The sequence below is a fragment of the Anastrepha obliqua genome, chromosome 3, assembly GCF_027943255.1.
Source record: "Anastrepha obliqua isolate idAnaObli1 chromosome 3, idAnaObli1_1.0, whole genome shotgun sequence".
Lineage (NCBI taxonomy): Eukaryota > Metazoa > Arthropoda > Insecta > Diptera > Tephritidae > Anastrepha > Anastrepha obliqua.
Genome location: NC_072894.1, coordinates 20,301,846 through 20,318,071, shown reverse-complemented (window position 1 = coordinate 20,318,071; position 16,226 = coordinate 20,301,846). Strand labels below are relative to the sequence as shown.

The 16,226-nt window shown below is 32.7% G+C and overlaps 1 protein-coding gene across 1 annotated transcript in view; it reads right to left on the bottom strand.

Moving 5' to 3' along the window:
• The window catches only part of LOC129242513 (regulating synaptic membrane exocytosis protein 2), a 250,808-nt gene that overhangs the window by 64,380 nt on the left and 170,202 nt on the right, over positions 1–16,226 (bottom strand). The window contains exons 9-10 of the mRNA XM_054879192.1: positions 14,434–14,653; positions 14,074–14,138 (exon numbers count right to left, since the gene is read on the bottom strand). Of these exons, the coding sequence (XP_054735167.1) occupies positions 14,074–14,138; positions 14,434–14,653 (285 nt within the window). The remainder of the gene's footprint in view (positions 1–14,073; positions 14,139–14,433; positions 14,654–16,226) is intronic.

Here is a 16,226-nt window from a genome sequence, read left to right as displayed (position 1 = left end):
ACCGCTTCAATCTAGCCTAACCTACGTACAGCAAAGTTTTCATGCTGTAAATGTCTTGCTACCTTATTTTTAATATAAATAAATATTTTCTGTATTTTTTAAAGCTAATAGTCTCAGTAGTTGGAAAAAAATGCTGAGAAAACAGTTCTGTTAGCCTGTGCATCGAAAAAAAAAATCAGCTGTTTGAGTTAAAGTCACCTTTTATTTCTGTAACTTAACAGCTCTCCAGTTAAGTGGGTGGAAGCAGCATATATTTCATTGCCCCTGAATGTTTTTTTAGTTTAAAAATAATTTGAAAAAAAAAATTAATTAATATTCGCATTACATTTTTCCTACAAAAGCTTAGTTAGGCTAATTTAATTTAATGCTATTTACAGTTTGGTTTACGTTAATGTAAGTAAAGGTAAATATGTTAAAGTATTTTCATAAGTAAAATAAAACATCTGGGCTTGAAGGAACATGAAGGCAATGCAAAGAGACAAGAGGAATATGAAAAGTTTATACAAAACAAAAACAAACAAACAAAAAAGAGTAAAACAGCGTCAAATAAGCAACAAGAAAAATAAAGTAACACAAAAACAAGAGCAGTCAGTGACAAACTAAAGGAAAAATGATGTAGATCATATTTAATGAAAATATTCTTCACTGTTTAATCGTTTTGTTAATAAATATATTTTACAAGGAATTTGCAAGTACTTTGCATACTTGGCTAGATATTTTTATTACGTGTATATGTATGTATAAGCGAGAGTATGTATGTATATAAAAATACATAAAATAGCTGACATACGGATAGATGTGTACTTGGGTTAGAGTTAGGCTACATGATTAACAGTATAAAATTTAAATTATGCAATTGCATTTACCATTTTGGGTGAGTAGCTGTGCCGCAAGGGTAGTTGTCCGTGCTGCAGATATCAAGGTGCTGCTAGGCGCTTCAGTTAAGGACGTTGAGTGGTGAAACTGCTGCTGCTGTTGACCATTAACAAATGCCATGTGGTAATCGATTGAAAGGTGATAGTTGATACATGACAAATGACAGCTGACAAATGAAAGTTGACAAATTACAGCTGACAAATGACAGTCGACAAATGACAATTGACAAATGCCAGCTGATAAATGGCAGCTGACAAATGAAAGTTGACAAATGACAGCTGATAAATGACAGTTGACAAATGACAATTGACAAATGACAGCTGATAAATGACAGCTGACAAATGACAGTCGACCAATGACAGTTGAAAATTGACAGACTTCCGCTGTGAGAAAGATAGAGTGCAGGCGAGTAAGAAAAAAATTTCCCATCTGCAGGCAAAAGTCAAAATAAGCCACAACATTTGATTTTTTTTTTTCAAGTTAAACAGAGATTTTATTTCTGGGATTTCAGCGCTTCTAGCGCACGTTGAGATGATGTTTTGAGTTCACATTTTCAATTTTTAGTTTCTGTGTTTCAATGTTTCTCTTGCTCTACAGTCTAAGCAAGTAAATATACATGTTTCACAAAATTTTATATATGCATAGATATGCATGCATACACAAGTATATGGGTGTATTTAATAATTTAGCAGTTTTTAATAAAATATATATATAATATATGTATATAATATATGGTTGATATACACATACACATACAATAAATTTGTGTGTATGTATGTATGTAATAGTCCTTCATAAAAAGTTGCCATCGATACTAAAATTCGCTTAGTTTACATTTTAGTTACAGTTACAGTTACAGTTTCAGTTGTTGCCTAGTTTAGTTGCAGTAACTAGGAAAATAAATGAATTTAGTTGAGTAAATTTAATTTTTTTTCAAGTATTTAAACTTTGATTCAATTTGTTGTTTTTTTGGTTTCTTTTGTGTTATTTTTTTCATTAGCAAAGTTATTGTTTTTGTTTGTCATTCAAATCTAATAAATAGTTTCCTTTGTGTATATCTATCTGTATATATGTATGTTATACTGTATATGTATGTTTGTTGAAATCCTTTACGCATGATTTGTATCCCGTTACCTTTGTTAGAACAATAGCACTACAACACCTCTCACAGAGCAATACATAGGCATGACTTAAATTTAGGTTTTTCTTACACAAATACATATTTACTTATGCGTATATGTATTAGTAGGTTTAAATTTTTATTTTTTTTATTTTTTTCTTACTCAACATTAAAGCCTAAACTTGACTTCACTTTACTTGTATCATACATGCGTATGCGTGTATGTGTGCCTGTGTGTGTATGTATTGAACAGTACAGCTGCTGTTTGTTTGTGTCATCGGTGGTGCTAACAGTTGTTTGAGAAATAACAGAAATTATACAATAGTAAAATTTGAAAAAAGCGATAATTATTTTACTCTTCAGTTTCGCTTTATATATTTTTTTTTATCGCCCATCTGACAGGAGTTATGTGCAGGGGAAGAAAACAAGTCGGCTACGTTTTACTTAAATTCGCTAATAATTCGATTTCAATTTGGTATTTACACTAATTTATAAATATTATTTATTATTTGTGTTATAGCTGGTGAAATTATTTTTCATTCGTTTTCCGTCTTTCTCTCTTTCTTTGCATATTCTGTAATCCACGCCACTTTTTCTATGCTAATAATTTTGGGTGCCCTTCCTTGCCTACTACTTTCTTACTATTAACATTTAAACATTTTAACGATTTTTGTTTTTCCAACAATTAAAAAATGTTTACCACACATCATCGGTCTAATCATGTTTTAATATTTTTTACTTATTCACATACATATAAAGAAGTCAACGGTGGCGTTAGCACTTTCATTCATTCTTCATGCGTTGCTGCCTTGCAATGCTTGCATACTTTTATACATTGAGCTGTTAAATACACATACAAATTAAACAAATTTCATTTTTTGTTTTCTTTCACTGCTTGATAACCTATTTCCAGCAAAGAGCTTAAGGGGGGACTCTACTGTAAAACTTAAAAAAAATCGATTTTTTACTTTTTGTTGAAACATACTCAGAAACAACTCCAGAATGTTCCATGAAAATCTTAAAAAGAAATCTTGAATAGTTTTCAAGTTATAAAAGTTTTAGCAAAGCAGGTATAAACTGAGCGCTCGAGAGGTTTACGGTCATATGCGTGTTTTTCTCGAAACCACGTTTTCAAAATTGCCCACATCACAGCTCCGTGAAAAATTAACATATCAAGCTCAAACTTTGATAGTATATTTTTAACAATATTTACTAGTTTTTAAAGCTATGGTGGGGAAAAATTTATTATTTATAACCCCTTTTTTAATAACAAAATGACAACAAAAAAATGTCGATTTTTTAAAAAACTTCAAAAATTTTACAAAAAAATTTTTTTTTTGCAAGTAATAGGCTTAACAACTAAAAATAATGATATATAATAAAAAAAATTTGGGTTTTTTGATTTCAGATTTTTTTTAAATGCGCGAGAGTGTGGGCAGATTTCAAAAGGCGTTTCGGGGGAGCGGCTGCACAGCTGCCATTTTGAAATGAAAATAAATTTAAAAATTTTTTTTGTACACTCAAGACCTGTGTTTATGTAACCCTAAACTTTTTTTTACTAATTAAATTAATACAAGTATGAAAACAAAATCCATGAAAATTTGATTTTTACAGTAGAATCCCCCCTTAATTGGAGTTCTGTTAAGTTTGATAAGTATTAAGCATTTCCCTCACAGTAGAGTAAACTCAAGCGGCTAGTTTACATTTGAGGTGTGTTGGCAACAGATGCAGAACAGAGTTGTACATGATTTTTTTTTTTAATTTTTTTATTTCCAAATAGTGAGAATATTTATTACGTTTGCTACAGCAAATATATAAATATTTATGCAAAAAAGATAGGGGAAAATGTGATTTTAAGCATGAGGATTGCACAATACAAACTTCATTTTTGATCTCTTTTTTATCTGTAATGCTATGGCTCCCGCTGCGCCTGAAAGCATCTTACGAGCAATTTTTTTATTTTTAATATAAAGGGTGGTTTAATTTTAAGGGCCGATGTTGAATGTAAATCACATCAAATTCTTTTCTACATTTTATTTGACATTCTTCAATCTTAGACTAACTCAATTTGAGCCATAGTAAGATATAGAATCGAGCAATGCGTTAAAGTTATTCAGGTTTATTATGAACACGGGCGTTCAAATCAAAATGCATATCGCGCACTTCGTGATTTTTTCGGTCAATTTAATCGTCCAAATGTGCGTAAAATCGGTAAAACTGTGCAAAAGTTTGAGCAAACCGGATCTGTAGGAGATGTGAAAATGCAGTGCATAATCGTACAGCTCGTACTGCAGAAAATATTGCTGCTGTTCGCGATAGTGTGGTGGAAGCATTTGGGCGAATGATAATCCAAGAGTGATTGCCGAAAAACCAATGCACCCACAAAGAGTGACTGTTTGGTGCGGTTTATGGGCCGGCGGCATGATTGGGCCGTATTTTTTCCAAAATGAGGTCGGTAAGGCAGTTACTGTGAATAGCGTTCGCTATCGTGAGATGATAACGAACTTTTTATGGCCCGAATTGGAAGATATGGATGTGAACGATATGTGGTTTCAACAGGACGGAGCCACTTGTCACACAGCTAACGAAACAGTGGCTCTTTTGCGCGAAAAATTTGATGGCCGAATAATCTCACGTCGCGGCGATGTCAATTGGCTGCCAAGATCATGTGATTTGACACCGTTGGACTTCTTTCTTTGAGGCTATTTGAAACAAACGATATATGTCGATAAGCCGGCAATAATTCAAGAGCTAAAGATGAGATAATTCGGCACATTAACGGCACAGAACCTCAATTAGGCCTCAGCGGCATCGAAATTTTTGGACCATTGGATGGAGGTGTGCCGCCGGGGCTGCGGCGGCCATTTCATCAATATTGTGTTCCGTGCGTAATTGAACTGTACCAATATTATCATAATAAAGAGGTATGATAATAATTTCTTAAAAAAATTGTGTTTTATTCAAAATCAACACCGGCCCTTAAAACTTAACCACCCTTTAGCTATGCCTGCAACATAACAGCTGCTGTTAGGTCAGCAAAGCTTCTGTTAGGCCTCCACCGCTTTGAAGCGAGTTTTTTGCTGTTATGCAAAAACAGTAAACTACAGGTGAGGCTCGCTGGAAATATGTAGGCTATAAACCTAGCGAAATTAGCAAATAGTTTTTCATTCAAATTATTTCATTCAAATGTTACTGTTAATTTAATTATAAATTTTATTGTTCTTTTTCGAAAAATGCCAAATTGCAATGCTCTTATGCAAAATGTTAATACAAAATTGCCACTGACACTCAACATTTAAAACATGAAAGTACGTTGTGCAACTATGTTGAAAATATAACAACAAATTTATTTCAGTAAATGCCAGTTTTCAGCGCTCATGGCTGCTTAAGCATTAAATTCTGCTCGCTATTGCAAGTTTACCTTAATTTAACTTAAATTTTTGTGAATTGTTTGCTTGTATATATGTATGTGAGTATGCATGTAGACCATCTAACTTTTTCTTGTTAATATTTGTTGCATAATTTTTTGAATAGTTTCAACATTTTTGGTTTTTTTGTTATTTACTAATATTTAATGTCGCATAACAATTTAAAGCATTTGATTTTTAAGTTTTCTAGCGTTTTCGTGTGGTTTTATAAGTTTTTCTTTCCGCTTAAAATTCTATTGTTGGTGCTTTGTTCTTACAATGAGAGCAATTGGATCACTCTCCGAAAAAACGATATCTTACAAAATCATAAATAACTAGAAAAAAAAACAGTTAGCTACACCAATTCATAAGAAGTGTTGAGACAGATGAGAATTTCAGATAATTTCGAGAGGAATTGCGCGCCAGGTGCTTGAATATAAACGTTAAAAAAAAGCCAGAAAAAGTTTGGTAAAATAAAAAATTTCAATTAATTATAACAAACAGAAAATTATCTGAAACTTAATTATTCTTTTATTTCAAATGTGTGGCTTAATATAATAAATAGTTCTTAAATGCCTGGTTTTGAGTTGTTATGAGCACTTTTTGATGTTTTTCCGCTTTCGGCATTGTTTAGCAAACTGAGAGTGTTTTATGCTACGAAAAAATATTTGGGTTTGTCTTAAGAAAGAGTATTTTGGAAAACTTGAAAAATCTATAGCAAAATTTTCCTTAGCATTTTCCTGAATTTATTTTCTTCACAAACAGTAAGTCCAAAATAGTTCTCACGAAGAAGCGTCGACGGCTTATGACGTGCATATAAACGCTTAGACGCTTACTACCTGGAATCGTAGCACTTTTTTCAGCTTGATAGGAAATTTAGCGGCCACACGTATGTTTTTTCCTAGAAGAAGTTGTGAATTTTGGTCGTGAGGCTCATTTAGTAGATTTTTTTTTTAAATACGAATTTAAAATTGGTTCTGGTCTCAGATACGCCAATTCGAAGTTTTGAAATTCAGGCAGGGAACTTCTCTAAACAACGCTGTGCCCCAGCATCCATATGAGTGCATTAAATTTACTTCAGTAATTCAGCATTAAAATGATAGCAGAATTTTTGAAAAGTTACCAGGGCAGCTTGGCTATAACTGCATACTTTATATAGGTAATAACTCCCGTTCGATTATGAATCCCATTGTATTGGTTGTTGTAAAAATTTTCAATTGAATGATCGCTTTCATAATACCCAAGGAAGTGCTTCATCTGCCTTGCAGATGAGAGCCTATAAATTTTTTACCAAATTGTTTCCATACGAAAAGCGCTTCTGAATGCTTCCATTGCTCTATTTTAAAGGGAATAGTGTATACTTTTTTATATTTTAGGGGATATCGTTCTTTCTACCGAAAAATAGTTTAGGCAGCCGTGAATTGTTTAAAACCAGCGATATTGCGTTTTGTTCTGGCTCTCTTTCAAATACCAAGCATCATTTCTCCGCTTTTTATGGCGTGCGTCTTGCTGTTGTTCCACAAATGAAGTGACCTTCAGTATTCAGACTACTCCACATGGCAGATATTTCTATGAGGAGCTTTTTCATGGTGGAAATACACTCGGAGATTTGCTATTGCCCGCCGAGGCGCGACCGCTATTAAAAAAACTATTTTTTCTATCATTTTGCTGTTTCGAACCTACGCACACCCGAATGGTAGTCACGACGACCGCTCTTCCAAATATATTTTATATTTCCCTATGCCCAGAAAACCTATCGTTGTGCTGAAGTTACTAACTTTTGATTACCAAATATGGAATTTTTAGGTTCAGAGTTGGCAAGCCTAGAGAACCATAAAGTGTTTGTTTGTCTGCCACACCCAATATTCTAACTTAAAATAGTCGTTTTATGAACAAAGTTGTAGTACTGTAGGCGCTGAGGAAGAAGAGTATCAAACATATGTTTTTGTGTTATTCAAAGCCATATTACACACTATTGTTGCATAATTAATTGCTTCAAAACTTTATTTATCGGAAATCAGAAACTGTGTGCTAGAATTTCTTATATACGTCCAGAACAAGCAATTTGCTCTAAGCTTAGCGAGCTCCTTCTCTCAGACACGAGTTTTGAGGTCTGTGATGATGCAGGACCCTCTGTTACCTCAATTTTCTAAATTTTCTGCATCACGCAACTTTTCGAGCCATTGAAACAAAAACAAATTCATTTGGCATTTTCTTAAAGGGGTTTTCTAGTGTGGAGTTTTAAAAAAATCGAAATTTCTTTTTTTGTATATTTTCAAAGTTCGGACATTTAGGAACATGACATTAACAGGATTTTTTAAAATTCCTATTATTATTCCAAAAGACTTTTCTCAAAACTACTTTTTTCGAGCTGGCGGTAAGGATATCTCGAGTTCTAATAAACCGATTTACTTCAAATTTGTGGAGGATATTCTTTATATATTCTTTCGTCGGATAGCCCTCGAAATTATAATTTGGCATTTAGTATTAAAAAAAAAGGGAATTGTTGCAAAAATCTGAAAAAAATTTTTTTTTTCCAACAGCCGCCATAAAGGGTGGTTAGATTTTAAGGCCGATGTTGAGTGTGAACCACACCTAAACTTCAAGTGCTTTTCTAAATTTCATTTAACATTTTTCAATTTCAGATTAACTCAATTTGAACCACAGAAAGATACACAATCCAGCAACGCGCTAAAGTTATTCAGGCTTATTATTAAAACAAGCGTTCCAATCAAAATGCATATTGCGCACTTCATCTTCAGTGATGAGGCACATTTTCACCTCAGTGGATTCGTCAATAAGCAGAATTGCCGCATTTGGGCGAATGTTAATTCAAGAGTGATTGCCGAAAAACCAATGCACCCACAAAAAGTGACTGTTTGGTGCGGTTTGTGGGCCGGCGGCACCAAAATGAGGCCGGTCAGGCAGTTACTGTGAATAGTGTTCGCTAACGTGAGATGATAACGAACTTTTTATGGCCCGAATTGGAAGATATGGATGTGGACGATATGTGGTTTCAACAGGACTTGTCACACACCTAACGAAACAATAGCTCTTTTGCGCCAGAAATTTGATGGCCGAATAATCTCACGTCGCGGCGATGTCAATTGACCGCCAGGATCATGTGATTTGACAGCGTTCAATTTTTTTTTTTTTTTTGGTGTTATTTGAAAGAAAAGGTGTGCTTCGATAAGCCAGCAATAATTCAAGAGCTAAAGAATGAGATAATTCTGCACATTAACGGCATAGAATCTCAATTATGCCTCAGCGTCATCGAAAATTTGGACCATTGGATGGAGGTGTGTCGCCGAGGCCACGGCGGCTATTTGGCCAATATTTTTTTCTATGCGTAATTGAGCTGTATCGATATTACCATAATAAAGAGAAATAAGAATAATTTCTTAAAAAAATTGTATTTTATTCAAAATAAACACCGGCCCTTAAAACTTAACCACCCTTTATAATAATTAAGAATACATTTGGTTTTTAGTTTTCAGATTACTATGTAGAATGATTGGAATATGCACGCCGGAACACCTTCGTTTTTTGGATCACCTTCTTTGAGAGCGCACTATTTGGCAATTTAAATTTTTTTTAAACTAATTTTTCTGTAATAATTAATAATCAATAAACAAATGATAAAAAAATGGATAGTAAAGAATTTTTTTGTTTCCTTTGCACATCTCTTTAAAAGCCAGGCGAAATTCATGCCTCTACACTAGAATACCCCCTTAAGTTTGATTGACCAAGCATTGGAAAACATTTTTTTGAGAAGGCTTCTAGACATATTCGTTTATAATTTGAAATTATTAAAATTCAAGCACCGAAGACCTGTTTGAAAACGCAGCTTTTTAAGTATACCTGAAAAGCTTAATGCATTGAGGAAATAAATGTCGCAACCACGAATTTTATATTGGTTTTATAATTCTCTTTGTGTTGAGGATATTTTCTTTTGTAATTTTAACAGCTATTTAACATTTCTTTGTCAAGTACTTCAACATCTTAATGACTAAAAATAATTGTAACAATATGTGTAAATACTTTATGATTTTATTACTAGTTCTTTTTTCAATAAATATAAATCACTAATAACTACAAACATCAATAACTTGAATATATATTTTAATTATTTTAAAGAAAAGCGAACTTAGACTGGAAGACAGATGTGTGTTGACTAAAAAAAAATCGTATTTAGGCGGTTCAATACACCTCGAAGTGAAATAAAAGTTTTGGAAATGATTGAAATTCTACTAAATTAGGATAATCACACAGCGCAAGAGTAAAAAAGTAGGTGCAAAGTATTTGAATGTTCATCACAAAGAACACTAAACTACAAGAGCCTTTTTTTCAGAACACCAATTCCTTTGTAATAGCGGTAGCTGAGTCAGAAAACAAGGCAATTTTTTATGTTCATGTACCATATTTCTTATGTAAAACTCATAGCCATGCCAGTCTATTACTGCGGCAAATTTTCAGTTCACCACGGGAGGACTAATTACATCATCCCCACGGTGACAATAAACAGGAATTTTGCCACCCACTTTCTATCTCCACCCACTTTACTAAACAACGTCATACTGCAGCCCCTACAGATAGCTCGAAAATGGATTATGGCGTGGCAGCTGGTCTATATTCGCATAGACTTAAAATTCAAAAATCTGTCTAGCACTTGCAGGGGCTTCCAGACGGAAGTACTGGCAATAGGGAAGTTTGTAGGCTACTAATTGCAGACGTCTCTTTTCAGTGCAATATCGTTATTCTTTCGCAAAGCCAAGCTGCAATCGGGGCACGGGATTTAGTTACAACAACCGCTAAACTGGTGGAACAAAGCAGAAATAGCCTTACCGGCTTGAGTGTAAACCATAAATTTACCTTAATCGGTGTACCGGGGTATCGGAACATAGAAAAGGGAACATAGGAAACGAAACAGCGGACAAACTGTCACGATGGGCATCTGGCATGAATAACATTCTTGCAGAATCGGTATTCACTTTGATGGATGCAATCAAGAATGCAATCTCATCAAAGCATCTACGAATTGCGTAATGCAGGTAAAGGGACCAGACCAAATGCGAAGTTAGCAAAATGTTATGACCCACTTACAACCATAAACAAATTGAAAAATGGAAAAAGTTTGAAACGAATGGATGCCTGCAGATTCACGGCGGTAATAACTCGCTTTGAATATGTTAGAGAACAAGGAACCAAAATTGGTATCCCTCACAACAATCAGTGGAAAAAGAAACACTTTTCGATTTACTCTGTGAATGCTCTGAGATAGAATGCCAACCCTAGGCAAACCGCTGTTCGAGAGTCTTAAGCGATTGCCTGGCCTATACGCCAACAAGCTAAAAAGGTTCTCAAGCCGCATAGACTGGATATATCAGCAGTGATGCAGTAAATAACCGTCCAACAAGTTGGTAGTGAGGGTGTGGCAACAAAATGTTGTGGAAGCGCTAGTTGGATTCTGGATGAATCATCATCTTAGCCAGTCAAGCAACACTACGAGTATATTTCGATAATATTTCTAACATAAGTTTTCGAGATATTTGTACAAGGAGGCGCGAAAAAAAAATGTTATAGTTGGTTTAACTCTTTTTTAAACCACTATTGTCAAAAACAATTTATGTTTTTAATACTGACGCTTACTACAGGTGGCGCAAAATTAATCACCCTATCGGTAGATTTATAATTTTTGCCAAGAGCTGCTGTATACCTATAAACAGGCAAGCAATGGAGCGCGTAAGGATCGATCATAGTAAAGATGTTCAGCATTCAAATTAATTATTTTTTTTTAGTAAAAAGTTATTCGAAAACCACATTGGATGATTAGTTTTGCGTCACCTCAAATTATATTTGCGCCCCCTCTGTCTTGAAACGTGTGAGGATTTGGTTTTTTATATCTGTTGTTGTACAGCGTAATTATAGATGAACTATCAAATGTTTTGCGCATTTTTTTCAACTCACTGTAGTTGCGCTGTGTAACAGAGGAAGCTTAACTTGAAAAGGAAAAAAGCTGAAAATAAATATAGAAAGCTGTAACAAATACAGAAACAAAAAGTAGAAATGCTTTGATTGAATAAAAAACGACAGTCATAGTTTCTCTCCAAAAGTTGTGTATAAATAGTAGGAAATTATAAAAGCGTTTTTTTTCACTATAAGTAATGTCGCTTACATTATTTAACTTGTTGAATATTTTACTATTTTTGTTTTTTGTTTTTGTTTTTTTTATTTATGCGTTTTTTCAAATTTTGTCATGAGTTGTGCATATTTTTAATTTATATACCTTTATATGTATGTATGCATGTTGACGAGTACTTATGTAGGTAGTTAGTGTAGTTTGTTGAAAAAGATATAAAAATACCAAAAGATAGCGTCACAGAGTTTGAAAAATACTTTAACTACGCACAGTTATTCGAAGTAGCACAAATGTGTTAGTTTTTTATTTATCGTAAACACAAATTTTTTGTAGCAAATCTACGACTTTATATTGAAACATTATTTGATAAATAAAAATGAGCAAATATAAGTGATTACTACAAAAGTAGGTCCAAAAAAATATTATTTGAAGCACAAAAAAAAGAAAAAATTATTTTATAATAATATAATTTTTTGAAACGCTTAAATCGTTATTAAAAAAAAAATATTGTGTTTAATAAAAAAGGGAAAAAAATCAAAGAAGGGCATACAAAATTTTACGGAAATTTGGCTGTTTACACTTTATGAAAGTTTAAAATGTTTTTTAATAGAAAAAGAAAACAAAATCAAATCAGGTCATACAAAATTTCACGGAAATTTTCTTGTTTACACTTTATGAAAAACTTGAATTTATCACAATTTAATAAAAAATTTATTTAACATAAACAAAGTTTTGCTTCATCGCACTACATTTACAATAAAATTATACATTAAATAAATTAAAAAAAAATTATTAAAAATAAAATAAAGCCGAAATAAAATAAAATGATAACTCCAGAAGAACTTGGAAAATCATTGGAATCAGTCAACAAGCCATTTCTAAACATTCAAAAGCAGCCGGATACATTCACAAACAAGGAAATGGGGTGCCACACGAATTGAAGCCGAGAGCCGTTGAGAAACGATTTTGCATGTCTGAAATGCTGCTTAATCGCCACAAAAAGAAATTGTTTTTGCATCGCATTGTCACTGGCGATGAAAAGTGGATTCATTACGACAACCCAAAGCATAAATGATCATATGTGAAGCCAGGCCAACCAGCCAAATTGACACCAAAGCCGAATATTCATGGTTTGAAAGTAATGCTCTGTATTTGGTGGGATCAGAAAGGTGTGATGTACTACGAACTGTTAAAATCGGGCCAGACGATCACAGGAGAGCTATACAGGCAACAATTGATACGTTTAAAGTAAGCAATAGCCGAAAAACGGCCAGAATGGGCGACCAGACACGAGAAATTGATTTTATATCGGCCAAAAATTATTTGGAAAATGCCGGTTGGGAAATTCTACCTCATCCGCCTTATAGCCCAGATATAGCTCCTTTGGATTACCACTTGTTTCGGTTGATGCAGAATCACCTTTCTGAAATACGGTTCACCAATGTTGAAGGTATTAAAAAATGGCTTGCTGACTTTCTCGGCACAAAAGATGAGAAGTGTTTTTGAGATGGAATCCATTAATTGCCTGAAAGATGGGAAAAAGTTGCCGCTTCCGATGGACAATATTTTGATTGAAATATTTTTTCGCTTTTATACTTAAATAAATGGTTTTTTTTTTAACAAAAAATACGAAATTAATTAGTTGTACAGCCAAAAGAAAAAACAATAAACGAAAATGCAAGTGCTTAATACAGTAATTCATTTTTAAAAAATATTATTTGTCAGAATTTCAATTTTTAATACTTGGCATATTTCAAAAATAAAAAAATTGTTAAAAAAAAATTCCTAAAAAACAAAAAAAAAAAAAACCGTAATTCTTTCTACTCTATCAACATTTATTTAGAACAGAACAAGAATTCGAAAGTTGTACTTTAAAACATTTATAATAGAAATACTTAAGTAAAATTTACCAATTAAAAAACTAAGCGCAAAAAAAAAAAAAAAATTGTAACTAGTTTTGAGTACCAATAAAAAAATGATATTTACATAAATACATATGTGCCTTGTTAAGAGCAGTGAAGGAGTTTAAGTTTGTTGTGGCAAAGCATTTGAAAAATTTATAACTAGTTTGCCTTAATATCATAATAATAATAACTCATTAAAGAAAGAAAAAAAAATATAAAAGGCGAGTAGAAAAGTTTTTTTTATAACCGACAAATATTATTTATCTACGACCACTGCTTCTTCTTTCTTCTTAGTTGCCAAATTTTTTACGCTTTCCATATGATGCACTTGTTGCTTTTTTTGTTGTTTTGTAATACTGCTCACAAAAATTATTTTTTCAACACTACCTTGCTTTCTTAGACATTTAGTATGTAAATCTTTACACCACAATAAAGCAACCGTTGCCTTTCACTTCTTCGCTGAAATATCAGCGTACTTTGCTACACTTTCCGCCCTTCCCTCCCTACAGTGTACTTTATGCCCCCAATGGCAAAGTATTTGAAGTGAAATGGCCAACGTAAGTACTCTCTCATAAAATAAATTTGAATTTTTCTTGAGTTGTAAAGGTTTTGATGAGGATTTTATACCGGAGTTTTGGGTAATTTCCGTCTGGTTGGCGAGGCCGGTGATTTGTCTATTGTTGTTTCGGGGTCTGTTGTGGTTGTTGTTGTAGTTTGTTGAAAAGAAAAATTCAGTGTTATATTGTGTGGGTTTTTGTTTTTTGAGATTGGAATGAAATAAAAATTGTTATATAAATAGTGTAGATTTGTTTAAAAATTCATGATTAATAAAAAATTGGTAAGAAAAAAGAGAAAAAAAAAATTTCGTTAAAGTATTTTTTATTACATAAATTTCGTTAGTTTTTTCTTTGGTTTTGTTTTGGTCTTTCACTTTTAATTAAACGAAAGTTTATTAAAAAAAAAAAATACTTAATGCTTGCAACTCACCTGCGATTAAGCCTAGTCCCACAGGACCGTCGCCAGAACGCCGTGGACCGCTTTGATTGCCACTGTTGCCTGGTGGTAGATTTTCATCGAACAGATCACACATGCGAAAGTCCGTGGCATGCTCGACGAGCAGCTCTACAATATCTCCGGTGCGATCCATAATAGAGCAGACTTCTTCGAAACTGCGATCGATTAGGGACATGCCGTTCCACTCAAGTATCTGTAAGGAAAAGTTTGGTTGGAAGTGATGCAGAAGAAAAAAAATCACAAATTGAAAGGCTAAAAATGAAATGCATTTTCCGTCGGATTTTGTAAAGGGTCAATTTGGTGTTAGAAATAGTAAAATTGTTAGTTAATTTAATTTTAGAAAGGGTAAACTGGATTTTGGAAAGCGTAAATTGGATTTTAGAAAGCGTAAATTCGATTTCAGAATAGTTGAATTTTGGAATAAAAAAATAATAAATAATTGGCGCGTACACTTCTGTTAGGTGTTCGGCCGAGCTCCTCCTCCTATTTATGGTGTGCGTCTTGATGTTGTTCCACAAATGGATTTTGGAATAGTGAACTTAATTTAAGGGGGCGTAAAATGGATTTTGGAAAGCTTAAATTGATCCTTAGATACCGTAAATTAGATTCTATAAAAGTCAATTTGATTTTGGAATAGTCAATTTGAATTTTAGAATAGTCAAGTGAGTTCTGAAATAGTCAGATTGAGTTTTAGAAAGCGTATATTAGATTTCAGAAAACGTAAGTTGAATTTTTTAAAGCCTAAATTGAAATTTAGAAAAGTTAAGTGGATTTTTGAATAGTCAATAAAATTCTAGAAAGCGTAAATTGGATTTCAGAAAACTAAATTGGATTTTAGAAACCGTAAATTAGATTGAAGATTAGTCAAATGGTCTTTGGAATAGTCAATTTAAATTTTAGAGTAGTCAATTGAGTTTTAGAGAGCGTAAATTAGATTTTAGAAAGCGTAAGTTGGATTTTATAAAGCGAAAATAGGACTTTCGAAAACTCGGTTGAAGTTTTGTATAGTGAATTGGACTTTGAAATATTCAGTTTAAATTTCGGAATAGGCAAATTGGTATTAGAAAGAATAAATTGTATTTTAGAATAGTCAATTGGACTTTAGACGAGTCAATTTGAATTTAAAAATAGTGAATGGAATATTAAAACTTAATTTTAGAAAAGTCAAATGATTTATAGAATAGTCAATTTAAGTTTCGAAATTTTAGTTTTAGAAAGCATAAATTGAATTATAGAGAGTGTAAGTAAAATTTTAGGGAGCGGAAATTGGATTTAGAAGCGTAAATTGGATTTTAAAAGTCTAAATTGGATAATAGAATGCATAAATTGGATTTCAGAAAAGTCATTTTAGCACACGAGAATCGAATAAGCTACAAAATTGCACACCAACTGCTTTTTTCTAGAAAATTCTATTAAAAGCCATAAATTCTGATCAAAAGTTTGTTGAACTTTTGTAATTTTTGGAGAAGGCTTCGAGCTTGAATTTATATGGGTTTTGATAAATAATGAGCTATATTAAAGAAAAAAAAAAAAAAAATAATAATATCAGGTCAGTCCATAAGTTCGTGCGTTTTTTGAAGGTTTTAAAATTAATAAAAAAGATGTTTAAAGTATTTATTAATCAATAATATATTTTCCTTCATTATTTACAATGTCTTCCCAACGTTTAGGCAAATTTTTAATTTCCTGCTCAAAAAACTGTTTGTCCTTGGAGCCAAAATACGCTTCGATATCCCTTTTTATAGCTTCTTTTGAGGAGTAGCTCA